General features: G+C 37.8%; 1 protein-coding gene across 1 annotated transcript; it reads left to right on the top strand.

Annotated features, from left to right (window-relative positions):
* Nucleotides 1-5,794: 5,794 nt before the first annotated feature.
* On the top strand, nt 5,795-12,467 carry LOC106859388 (interstitial collagenase-like). The gene is made up of 10 exons (XM_014886601.2): nt 5,795-5,933; nt 6,875-7,119; nt 7,392-7,540; nt 7,631-7,756; nt 8,463-8,624; nt 8,984-9,101; nt 9,694-9,827; nt 10,833-10,992; nt 11,886-11,986; nt 12,194-12,467. Exons 1-10 carry the CDS (start codon nt 5,823-5,825, stop codon nt 12,292-12,294), a joined length of 1,407 nt encoding a protein of 468 aa, XP_014742087.1. The 5' UTR covers nt 5,795-5,822; the 3' UTR covers nt 12,295-12,467.
* Nucleotides 12,468-12,694: the final 227 nt, after the last annotated feature.

The following is a 12,694-nucleotide window of genomic DNA, read 5'->3' as shown; positions in this document are numbered from 1 at the left end:
AAGTGTTTAGGACAACTCAGAGCTGCAAAGATGCATGTCTTAGGTGCCATTGATATTACTGACAAAATATTTTAAAACTGCCAAGGGTGAGACTTTTTATCCAGATTATTCTCTGGCAGCCTCTGAACCTCCATCTGGCTGCCAGGAAGAAAACTGCCTTTGCAGGTTCATAAGCAGTAGCTGTGTCATAGGATGTTTTGGGACTTGTGCCATGTATCCAACTGGGGGCCTGAGAACCTATAGGAGTTCCAGTATGTCCCAAATGGTGCAGAACTCCAGGAAATACACAGATTTTGTCTGTAGATCAGTGCGGACACATTGATTTCTTCTTGCTGCCTCTTTCAGGACAAGTTTTACATCTACACAATTTGTGTGATAACAAGCAAGTTTAGAGGCAAAGGGCTTCAAGCTGGTAATGTTGATTCTGCAGGGCATCCCAAGGCCTATCTTCCATCAGGGAAATCAAGACTTGGACACAACAGACCAGGTTCCCATCCCAGGTAACAGCCAAATTGCAAAGAATAAGAATGTAATTTGATTTTCCTTTGAAAAGAAAACAGGTGCTTGGCAAGGAAAGTGGCACTCCTTCCCTTCTCTTTCTACTAAAATCATTGATGATGGCATGTCTGAGACTGTGCCAGTCACTGAGGTGTAACAGAGGTGCTGCCCCAGTGTGGGACTGATCACACCAGATTGCTTTTCTACGATAGGATAATTAGAACTGATTCAGCACCTGTCATCCTGAGCCCTATCACAGTGGCCTTTGGACTTCTGAGTGGTTTGAACTATTGAATTGTGCTCCTAACACTGCCCAGCACTGCACCCTGGTTTGTAAACTGAGTGACTGATCATTCCCTTGGAGCAATACCGACAGCAGCTCTATAAAGAAAATGTTTAACACTGGGTGACGTGAAGCCATGAGCTTGTGCAAACTTCAAGACAGCTGATTCGGAGGCTTGCCTTTGGCTGTTTCATCTTAGTATTAAATTGTATTTGGTTCATTAAGAAAAAACTCCTCATGAACCCTCTAACTTCTAGCAAATATGAGGCAGTCAGTAGAACATTGCTGCACAGTGACACAATTTACATCTTTGACACATTAGACTTCACATGAAAAGTGACATCTTCCAAGGAAAACAGCTTGTTTCAGGATAATATTCTAGGTTTGCAGAAAGATTTTTATTTTGTTGTTTCAAAATAGGTTGGAAAGACACTAGAAGATAAGGATATACGAAAGACCACAGAATGGAAAGAGAAGTACTTCCTGTGGGAATGATGATTATTTTGTAGTGCCAACTGCTATGAGAAAGCAGTTGAAACATCATTTTGACCAGTTGTAATAGTAAACAATTATTAGAATTAAGAGGTATCAGTTTTCACTTTTGTAACATTAAAATTACATAACTACAAATCAATGTTCCCTTTTCCACAGTATTTTTTTAGTGAGAGACTTGATTTAGGGAAACCCCACAATGATTCACACTGTGATTTTTTTTCCCCATTATTCAGTCAGGGGTGTGGGTAGAAGTCATTAGAACATGTAACCAGAGATAGCTAGGGAAAAAGGGAAATAGCTTCAAGGGTCAAATCCAAGCCCTCAGTGAGGTACAAAGTAAATCAAAATCACTGAGACAGAAAATTGTTCAAGGATGGGAAATTCTTCTGGGGAAATACATCTCCTCTTAACGCCTCTGCCTAAATATCTTTTTCAGTTAATGCTGAAGAGGGAAACAATGCTGGGTAGATCTCTGGCAGTGCTTACATTCTGGTGCAGACCTAGAGAGTGAGGAGCAGTCAGTAGAGTACCTAGGGAAGGGACATTTTGAGATCTCTTGTCTCAACACAAGAAACAAGGGTGCAGTTCTTTACATAAGAAGTGTAAAAATAAAGCAGGATTATTGCTAATACAGGGAGACACAAATCTGTACTGCTTGGGTGTATGCTGGAAAAACCCTTGAAAACACTGATTTAACATCTGTGCCACCTCCTCTTCCTTGGCAGTGGCTTAGCAAATGGGTACCAGACCTAGCAGGATGATTAAGGGTGAGTGAGGCACTGATGCTTTTGGTCCAGACAAGAGCTGCCTCTGAAGAGCTGTTGGGGATAGGTAAGGGTAAAGTTTCCTTCTCTCCTTTGATTACACGGAGATTTTCCATGTAAGCAGATCTGGAACAGCTCTGCTGTGAAGACAGGCTGAGAAAGCTGGAAAAGAAGGCTTCAGACACACATCATTGTGGGCTTCCAGTACTCGAGAGGGACTTAAAAGAACGAGGTTTAGGGACTTTTTAGAGATGCAGGTAGTGATAGGACAGGGGCAAATGGTTTCAAAATAAAATGTCAGAGATTTAGATTAAATCTTGGGAAGAGGTTCTTTACTTCTTTACGTGTAATGGGGCACTGGAACAGTTGCCACAGAAGTTGTGGATGTCCCATCCCTGGAAGTGTTCAAGACCAGACTGGATGGGGCTTTGAGTAACCTGATCTGGTGGAAGGTATCCCTATCTATGGTAAAGGGGCTGGAATAAGATGACTAAGGTTTCTCCCAATCCTAACCATTCTATGATTCTAAATTTCTACTATTTTAAGCAAATTTCATGCGGGGACAGTGTGTTTGGAGTTGTCCAGATCTGGTGCCCTTATAGACCTGAGACTGCTGCAGGTCCCTGACCCCAGGTCCAGTGGTGAGGCTATGCTTGTATCCCTACAGGTACACACCCATGTACATATGGACCCAATGGACCTGTGGGAACCCTGGTGTCTTTGCAGTCACAGCACCACTGACACGGGGGCCTCCAGGCCTGGCCCCAGCCCAGAGCCTCTCACTGAGATCCCCCAGACAGGATAGAGCCACTCACACAGGAAAATAACTAGAAATGGTTAGTGAGAGAAAATAGTGAGAGGCCATGACAGTGCCAGTCAAACGCAGGTGCAACACAATGGTCCTGCAAGAGAAAAACGAGGAACTGTGCAGACACCAGTTGGCACTCAGTAACAACTCTCATGAGACTTCCTCCTCTGAGGAGGTCTCCGTTTTATTTGGTGTATTTGTGTCTCCTTCTGTTGGGATTTGAGCCATTGTCTGAAGGCAATGAGAAGGAGGAGGTGGTGTTGTGCTAGCTGCCACACCATGGGAAAGCAGAAGACTGAAACCCATCCTTCCCTCCAGCATGGGTTCTAGGGAGCTGTGCCGAAGGACACGCAGCAGGAAGTCAATGCAGATGGTGAAATTAGACATGACTTTGTAGCCCATCACCATGGAACTTCCCAAGGCAGTGGGATGCCACTGCTTCTGTTTCCTCTTCCTAATTCTGCTTAAAATTTTTCACTCCTCAAATGCAGGGAGTTCCCACAGCTAGTGCTGGAGTCCAGGATTTTCTAGTCCTTCCACTGGCTGCCTTGGAAAGTAATTTATTTAAAGTGTCATAGAAAAAAGACAGGAGTCGTCTCTGACCCTCTGCCCAACTCAGTATCCTCTTGACCACATTAAAATATGGACATAGACCCTGCACAGAAATCTACAAGGCAGAAGAAACTCTCTGTGAAAGCCACAGCACAGGATTTCCTTATGTCCCTGTTCTCAGCCACCAGATGCATCTGATTAATGTGCTTGACTTCCTTACATGTGTGTGTTTAAACATGCTTATGATACCTTCAGAAAATAAAAGGGAAAAAAATAGAAGAAATAAAAAGTTAACCATTTTTTATGGAAAAAAATAGGTGAAGATATTGAATCAGGAATTATATTAACCATCCTAAACAAACACGGGAAGGAGAAAAATTTACAGAGTCATAAGACTAGCTTAGAAACAGAGAAGTTAAGCAGCATTTCACAAATCCCAAAATCCTTTGAGTTTTAGCCAAGTCTACACAAAATTCTTTTTGTACATGTCTGATCAAGATGGATTAAGAATAACCAGTAATTAAGTCTCCTTGGACTGTGAACCATGAAGTTGAATTTCTTTAGTCTACAATAGCTGTACCCTTTGAGGAATTCTTTTCCTAGACATTTCAAATCCCAGCTTCTACTTTTGAAATGTCCTGTATTAGCTTCAATCAATCACTCCAGACAAGTTATGTGACTAGTGTTGGAAGGTATAAGGTTATTTATTTTTTCCAGGAGTGGTGCAAGCTCTGCTGAACCTAGATGTAATTAGGGGGTAATACACTATAGGGAGTGTAGCATCTCATATTAAATAGATTATTTTTCATTGTATTTGGGAAAGTAAGTGAAGAATTTCCCAACATAATTAAAATAATGACATTCATTTGTATTTCTTCTTTTCACATGAAAATGTACGTTTCTCTTTTAAGGAGGGTCTTTACCTCCAATAAGGACAGAAGCATCAAAACCGTCCTGAAAGATGTCCAGCCTGTACCTGACAGCCTGCAGAGTTAGCAAACACACATCCCCTTCAGGCCAGTTATTCTGATGCTTGCAGTTAGAAATGTTTTCCTCAGTTTAGGAGTCTACTCTGTCCAGGATATTTAAACTTCTCCTACCACTGTTAGGGCCAATACAGTCAATGTAGTAGGGAGAGCAATTCTTCTCATCTAGAAGTCCTTATGAGGTCAGTTGAATCACTCTCTAGAATTCATTGTCCTTAACAAAATGGGAATTTAGAGACCTAAAACATTTACAGATATCTACACAACAAAACACTTAAAGCAGATTCCACCTCATTACTCATTTGCCTGGACTTCAGACGCCCACCCGGGGCTGGCTGCCATGGCACAGGAGCTATGGACACCAGCATCCTTCCAGGGCAAATGGAGATCAGGTGTGATTCCCTAAAGAATTTCAAATAACACTAATGTTCAGGCAGTTGAATCCCAAACCTCCTGTCTGAACTTAATCACTCTTGTTTAAGACCACACCAGGGTCTTGGAGACTGGAGGCAGCTAATTTTTTTTTAAATACTTCTTTATATTCACCAGCTTTTATCATGGTTCCTCTCACTCTTTCTTCTATGAAACAGTGAACACCCGGTAAAAAAATGGTTACTTTAATCTTCTTTTTCCACACTGATGAAAATTCCTGTTGTCTTTCATGGTGTCTTTTCCTCTCATCCTCTTATTTTGCCTGAATCGAAACACACTATTGCAGCAGAGACTTTATCCATGCTGGCAAGAGTAGAAATGTTACTTAGCATACAAATGGGAACCCAGATTATGCATTCCAATAGCATGACCAAAATTGTTAATATCAGTAAAAAAGTTGAATCATTTTACCATTCACTTCTGCTAATATCATAAGGTTGTGTTAGATAGAGTTGTTAGATAACTGTTCAATGACAGTCCTCATGTAGTTATGCTGCTGGTTATTCCTAAATAAGATTGGTTCTTTGTACTGTCATTTGTATCTTGCTATTACATATTGCTACATAATATTATATAGTCTTCTTAAATCATATGTAGCATACATAGCATAATTTGATTAACGTACAATGTATTAAGTAGTTCTAAAATGTTATTTCTCATTGTTTCTCCAGTTTGTCAAAACCTTGTGCCATAAATAGTCTAAATTCATGAAAAAACCCCCATATGAAATGTAGCTCCACATTTTACCTGAAAAACATTTCCTTATTTGCTAAACATGCTATAAAATTGCCCAAACCAGAAGACTTGGGCAAAATAAGGATAGTAATATTAGTTAAACACCTTGCGTCACTACCTGATGATGAAACTGCTATGCATCATTTTTACTAATCAGAGGATATTATACAGCATGAGTCAGGCTGTCACTGATTTACTATCAGCTATATAAACACAGCTGAGAAGTGTGTTCAGTAGCTCAAGAGTGAAACTGAGGCAGACAGCCTTAGATGAGGATGAAGACCTTTACAATTCTCCTGTCACTGTATGTGGCCATCTCCTCCGCATTTCCTGTGGCTCCAGAAGCAGAAGATGAAGGAAAAACCCTACAGCTTGTAGAGGTAAGTATTTTTTTCAGTACATATCTAAGGGAAACATAAGGTATTCTGAGAGATAGCTACAATCACAATTCACAGAATATGGGTGGAAACTAAAGATGTGCCATTTTGCAGAGATTTTAAGAGAAAGCTTTTCCTATCAACCTAGAAAATGTGTGAAAATTATGTGAAATTTATTTACCCAGCAGTCATCTGAATATTGTACACTTCACTTTTGGTGGTGTCTGTAAAGTAATAACAAAACTACTGAGGCACGAGTTCTAGCAGCAACAGTCAAACTCAGAAGCAATTTGTATTTCAGAATGTGCTTTGAAACTTTTGATATGCCTGGTCTTAATAATATAAGGAAGGAAACTTGTTTGAAGCAAGCATGTTTTTCCATGCTTTGGCTGAAGAGATCTCTTGAAGAATATTTTGGAAAAAGGGAGCTCACATAGACACAACATAATTTGTTGTAGACAAAATTCTTGAAATTCGGTAGAAAGGCCTGAGTTTCTAGTCATATTCTGTAGCTAAAAATAAAAGACATTGATTCACCAAGTCTGACTCTCTAGCAGTAGTCACTTGCTTTGGTGGGAGTCCTGGCTGTGTGGAGTGTCACTGCCAGCCTCAATTTCCTTGGATGAGACCAGTTATAAGCTTCCTTGTAAACTCTGTTGTTAGAGTAATTGAGCACAGTAAATAATGTAGAATTAATTATTAATAGTAGATATTCGATTTTCAAGACATTTCTTGATATATTTCATCAGTGACAACAAACAACAAATTCAGAAAGCTATAAGAAAACTGTACTGAAGAAAAGAGGCAGTTGTTGGCCCTGGTAAACACAGGGCATGTCAATGTGGGAATAGTTTAAGGCTACTTAGAAAATTTTAAGTGTGACCAAAGACAGTACTGATAAGTCACAATGTTCTTTTGTTTCTTTCTTTTTAACTCTGATTCAGAGTTATCTACAGAGTTTCTATGATGCTCCAAAGGATCCCCATCCCCATGTAAGAAGTGGTGGTGAAAATCCCCTTACTGCAAAGCTCAAGGAAATGCAGTTGTTCTTTGGACTAGAAGTGACTGGAAAACCTGATCTTGACACAATAGAGATGATGAAAAAACCCAGATGTGGTGTACCTGATGTACAGAAATATGTGTTCACACCAGGGAATCCCAAATGGAAAAGAAATAATCTGACATACAGGTAATCTTTCCAAATTAAGTTTTAAAAGGTATAAATCTAAGCCAGCTTTGGGATGAGGGATCTGAAGGAATCATAGGGAGAGATTCAGTGATTTCTGGAAGAAGACAGACACTTCAGAAGGCAGTATCTAAAACAAAGCTTTTATTAATTTTCATTCATGAAAGATAGGTCTAAGATTTTTTATTTTTTCACAAGTAATTATATTTCAGCTAAAATGCTGAAATTTCAACTATTTTCTAAACAATATATTATGTGTTGGGTTTTCTTTGCAGGCTTTTGAATTACACCCCAAAGATGAGACAAGCTGATGTAGATGAAGCAGTGAGAAGAGCTCTCAGTGTCTGGAGCAGTGTGACACCATTGACATTCCAAAAGGTTGAGGACAAAGAAGCAGATATCATGATCTCCTTTGCTTACAGAGGTAACAATGATAACACGGGATAGTAAGTACCCATCTGAAGTTATGGAAGTAATTTAGGATTTAAGTTAATCTTTTACCTCTTCGTTTTAGACCACCGTGACAATTCTCCTTTCGATGGTCCCAATGGACAGCTGGCTCATGCATTCCAGCCTGGTGAAGGTCTTGGTGGAGATGTGCATATGGATGAGGAGGAAGCTTGGACAAAAGATGGGCGGGGTAAGCTTTTGTAGCTGAATCTATATAGTTTTAACCTCACACAGTCTTACCCCATGTGATGTGTGAGCAAAAGGGACAGAGCTTTTAATTTGTAATTGCTTGCCCTTTCTTTGTTGCTGTTTTTTACAGCTACTTTTAGGCATGAACTTGCAGAAAATAGATTTTTTTTAGATTATAGTGGCATTTATAATGTCATATAAATATTTACATCATAAGGGTTTATAATGATTTTAAGGTCAGCACTTTAAAATACTCTTTTGTTCAGAGGAAAGCTAGAACTTGGATACAGGGAAATCTGTTGGTAGACTTCTGAAGGCAAATTCTTTCTTTTCCTTAACCTAGCACTTCAAAGTTTAGTGCTAACTAGGGTGTTCCAAGTATCACTGAAACTGTAATCTCACTGTTTGTTTTGAAATTTTTTCCTGTTGGATTACTGCCAACAGTTCCTCATCATGGACATGATCCTTGATGTGAGCAGGGGAAACAACTCTTGTTTAAGACAGAAGGACACTAGAGAAATGACAATGAGAACACAATTAAGACCAGACATTCTTTACATACTCATACAGCTCTTCTATAACAATGTTTTTGTGTTTTTATGATGATAGAATTACTTACAGTCTCTCTTGTACCTCTAGTGTATATTAGTTTCCCATTTAGTATGGGGACTGATTTTATGCTGTTTCATATGGATTTCATCCTACAGGCTACAATTTGTTCATTGTTCTTGCCCATGAGCTTGGCCATTCACTGGGTCTGTCTCATTCAAATGATCCTGGAGCACTGATGTACCCAACTTACTCCTACACTGACCCCAATGAATTCCTTCTTCCTCAGGATGACATTGATGGAATTCAGGCTATCTATGGTAAGAAATAATACATTTATTTAATATTTCTGCATGAGAGGCTGGTAAATGGTAAAATGAAGGTATTTAATATTCCACCCAGATGAGAAGTTTATCAGTTTCTGAAAAATGGATAACAAAAGAGAGGAAATTCCTGGGAGCTAACTTCAGCTGAAGTCCAGTTCCACAAAAATCCCATTTGGAAAAGATGAACACAACTGGTTTTATCAACATTAGAATTCTGCATTTAATGACAGACTCTTACTTTAAAATTATACCTTTTTTCGTTCTATATGAAATGTGTTCTCTGGGTCCTCAGAGACCTTCTGAACATTCGCCTTATACTTCTCCACACTAAATTATAAATATTCATCCCACAGGACCATCCAATGCTGCTGTGCAGCCAACAGGACCTGTAACTCCAGAAGCTTGTGACCCAAATTTGACATTTGATTCTATCACTACCCTACGTGGAGAAATATTCTTCTTCAAGGGCAGGTAACAACAATAAGCATATATATTATTCCTTTAAAATATTCACTACTTTAAAAAAATCCATGAGGGAAAACTGTCATTTTGGAGTGTAATAAAAAGAGAAGCACTAGAAGATCATTCTCAGATCAATAATCCAAAGAGCCCTATTTGACCAGAGCAGGGAAGGTGACAGGAGCTTGTAGGTTGTTTTCCAACTATTCCATCACTGTGCCCACTGCTGTGACACACTTATCTCTGAAATTGAGTCAAATAAACAGCAAAGCAAGGGCACTCATGTATGTGTTAGCAATGTGTCTGTGGGTCCCACACTCATCCTCAGTACAGGAGCAGGGACAGAAGTGCAAGCACAGCCAGGCACAATGGTGTCTGAGCCTTATTGCCCTACAGAGAAGTAGGAGGTCTTATATTAAATTTCCTTAATTTTTAGCACATTCAAGTGCTAAAATTATGAACGTCTTTGCTCTAGAATTCTTTTACACTTAGTGGATGGCGGTATTCACATCTTCCCTCTGTTGTAGTCCAGGAGCTATAAGATTTATTTTGAATTTTTGAAGGGAGTGGAATTATTTTATGATTTAAATTTTCCTTAAAACAGATACATGCTGCGCAAGCATCCTGCAAGGACAGAGACAGAGCTCAACTTTATCTCACTGTTCTGGCCAAGGTTACCATCAGGAATTCAAGCTGCTTATGAAAATGTTGAGACAGACGAAATTACATTTTTTAAAGGTAAATGAATGAGAAGGTCTCCACTTTTTCTGACCTGTTACTTCCTGCTTCTTACAAATGCAGTTACAGAAGTTAAAGTGTTTTTAAGGAAGTAACACAGATAATACAATTCTGAAAATAACTATCAGAGGGTCATATTGCTGTAATGGATCTCCAGGGGTCATAATCTAGAAAAATTTCCCCTCTCTTATAGTTAATGCCCTGAAAAATCAAGTTGTGAAAACAGCTACCCGTCTTCAGGTCTAGTTCTCTTTAGGTAACAGCACTTCACTTTGTGCAGAAGGATTTTTACTGAATTCAATTGACAAATACAGGCATTCTAATGCTACAGTTACTGATATTTTTTATTAGTATTTGTTATGTTGAAAAAACAGTAAAAATACATTGGTGGAAATTGTACTGGGAGAAGAAAATTGTTCACTGAACTAACAATCAGTTTTTCTTTTTCAAGGTCACAAATACCCTTTAAATATCTCAAATAAATTCATTATGCATATACTATAGTACATTACCTATTCCATATACAAATAAGCTCATTGCATCTAAAATTACCAAAGCATTTTGATTAAACATGTGCTTTCCTCAATAGTTTAATTTGATGCACATTGCCTAGCTTTCAAAATGTCATATGGCTCTATAATCAAATAGCATATTACAGGAATTTAAAAAATTAAATATCCTAATCCAATGTCAATGGTTTAACTCAGCAAACTCCAGCCCTCCCCAAGTTGTTATCCAGAAAAATACCTTATATTATTTTTTTTAATTCTGGGAAAAGTTCTATCCAACACACCTCATGATTCTAATGTTTATTCATAGAAAAGAAAAGCCATTTCCTCTGTCTTCATGATTTAGTCCCAGTGTAAGAATTAGAAACATTTTCTAAAGTAGTAAACTGAAAGAAATAACGTGGACATCTAGACACATTGTCTTCCTGACATCTGAAACACAGGTAAATGTTTTTCTAAATAGCAAAACCAAAGGAAACTTGCTCATATTTTTCAGAGGATAAATATTGGGTCATCAGCGGATATGGTGTTCTACCTGGCTATCCCAAACGAATCTATCACCTTGGGTTCCCAAAGACTGTTAAAAGAGTTAATGCAGCTTACAATGATGAAACCACAGGAAAAACATATTTCTTTGTAGCTGACAGATACTGGAGGTAAGATTTAACGTTCATTTACCAGAAAACATGTTTTCATTTCCCTGGGGACTGATGTATTATTATATAGTTTGAGTGAATTGATGTTTAAACCAGGCATATTCCAGAAATTTAAATGTGTTTGTTTGGAGTTCAACAAAAATTAGGCATTTGCTAGAAAATATCATTTTTTCATTAGGATTTTTCCCCCCCAAACATTAGATTCCTGTAGCAAGATTATAAATGCTTCTACCTGAATGAAAAGCTACAAAATAAAAAAGAGTCAGTTTCTAGTAGAATACTCACTTCTACTCCACAATAGTGCTACTTTTTTTTTACTATGTTGTGATAGTGTCGACTTTTAATACACTTTTCAAACAGAATGCATCATCAATGCAAAATGTTGTCATTTAATTCCTCTATGAAGTAATTACAAATATTCTCAAATTTTGAAGTTGCTTGTATTTCTAATTGAAGCTCATGACAAATTTCGATTTTGTTTAAGAAGTCCCTCATTGACACTAATTCAGCTATGGTTCAGGTCTGTGCTACTGTCTTCTCCAAAGTTTTATGTTTTGTTTTTTTGTTGAACTGGATAGTCAGTGATTTGAAATAGAAATTCATTTTATGTGCAAGTGATGGCCAAGGCTCTGCTAGTCTAGAAATATATAAATAAATTTCTGAGCTGTGTTTCCAGGGTCCCTAGGAACATTGTGACAAACTTCACCATGGGTTGGTGTTTCAAATCTCAGAGAAATCTCTGAGAGAAATTTAATAAGAAGAATCAAAAAGCTACTTAAGTTAATCTTTATGACACTTCTTAGTAACAGTAGAACTGCATGTAAGAATTTGCTTTTGACTTTCAAAATATTGTCTGCTTCCTCATAAATTGTAATGACATTTCTTCTTCTAAGATATGATGAAAAGAAAAAATCCATGGATCATGGGTATCCCAGGAAAATAATCTCCGACTTCGGAAAAATTGGCAGAGTTGATGCTGCTTTCCAGAAAGATGGTGAGTGAAACTTACCTTTAACCTGTGTTTATGTGAATATTTGGGCTTCTACAGATAGAATATTTATTTTCAAAAATCTGTTATTAACCTTAATGATAAGTAAATTAAAAATAGCAAGTATACATGTTTATAATGGGGATTTTTTTATTTCCAAAACACTGAAAAAAGTCACCTATTAAATATAATTAATTTAAATTCTGCTTCTAGGTTATGTGTATTTCTTCCATGGAACAACTCAGTTCCAGTTTGATCCTCGGGCTAAACGGATTGTTCGACAAATGAAGAGCACCAGCTGGTTTAATTGTTAATTGCAATGTTTTCCTTGTGCACACTGCATGTTTTTATCTGATGCATTTTTTTAGCATTTCATGATTCTCAGGTCTGAACAGATTTCTGTTCAAATTCTATGGCAGTATAATCTTAATAAGTATTTATTTTATGCCAAATAAATTTATATAATTTATCACAACTTCTCCTGTTACAGTCAAGTTTCCTAATAAATTATGTTTCTCATATAATTTTGTTCTTGATGTCTTTTTTGTCCTGATGCTCAAGAGCCAAGTTTATGTTTTGAACACTAAAAAATGTATTGTGGCAGGAAATGCCAGGTTTTTTTCACAAAGACAGGGAAGGGAGGACACACTTATGTCTGAACTCCCCACTTCTCACAATCCCCGGCGAAAATCTGATGGTTAATTAGCTGAGGGT

Source organism: Sturnus vulgaris, chromosome 2 (assembly GCF_052056855.1).
Source record: "Sturnus vulgaris isolate bStuVul1 chromosome 2, bStuVul1.hap1, whole genome shotgun sequence".
NCBI classification, from domain to species: domain Eukaryota; kingdom Metazoa; phylum Chordata; class Aves; order Passeriformes; family Sturnidae; genus Sturnus; species Sturnus vulgaris.
Note: the sequence above shows the minus strand (reverse complement) of the source record. Positions and strands in the feature narration are given on the sequence as shown.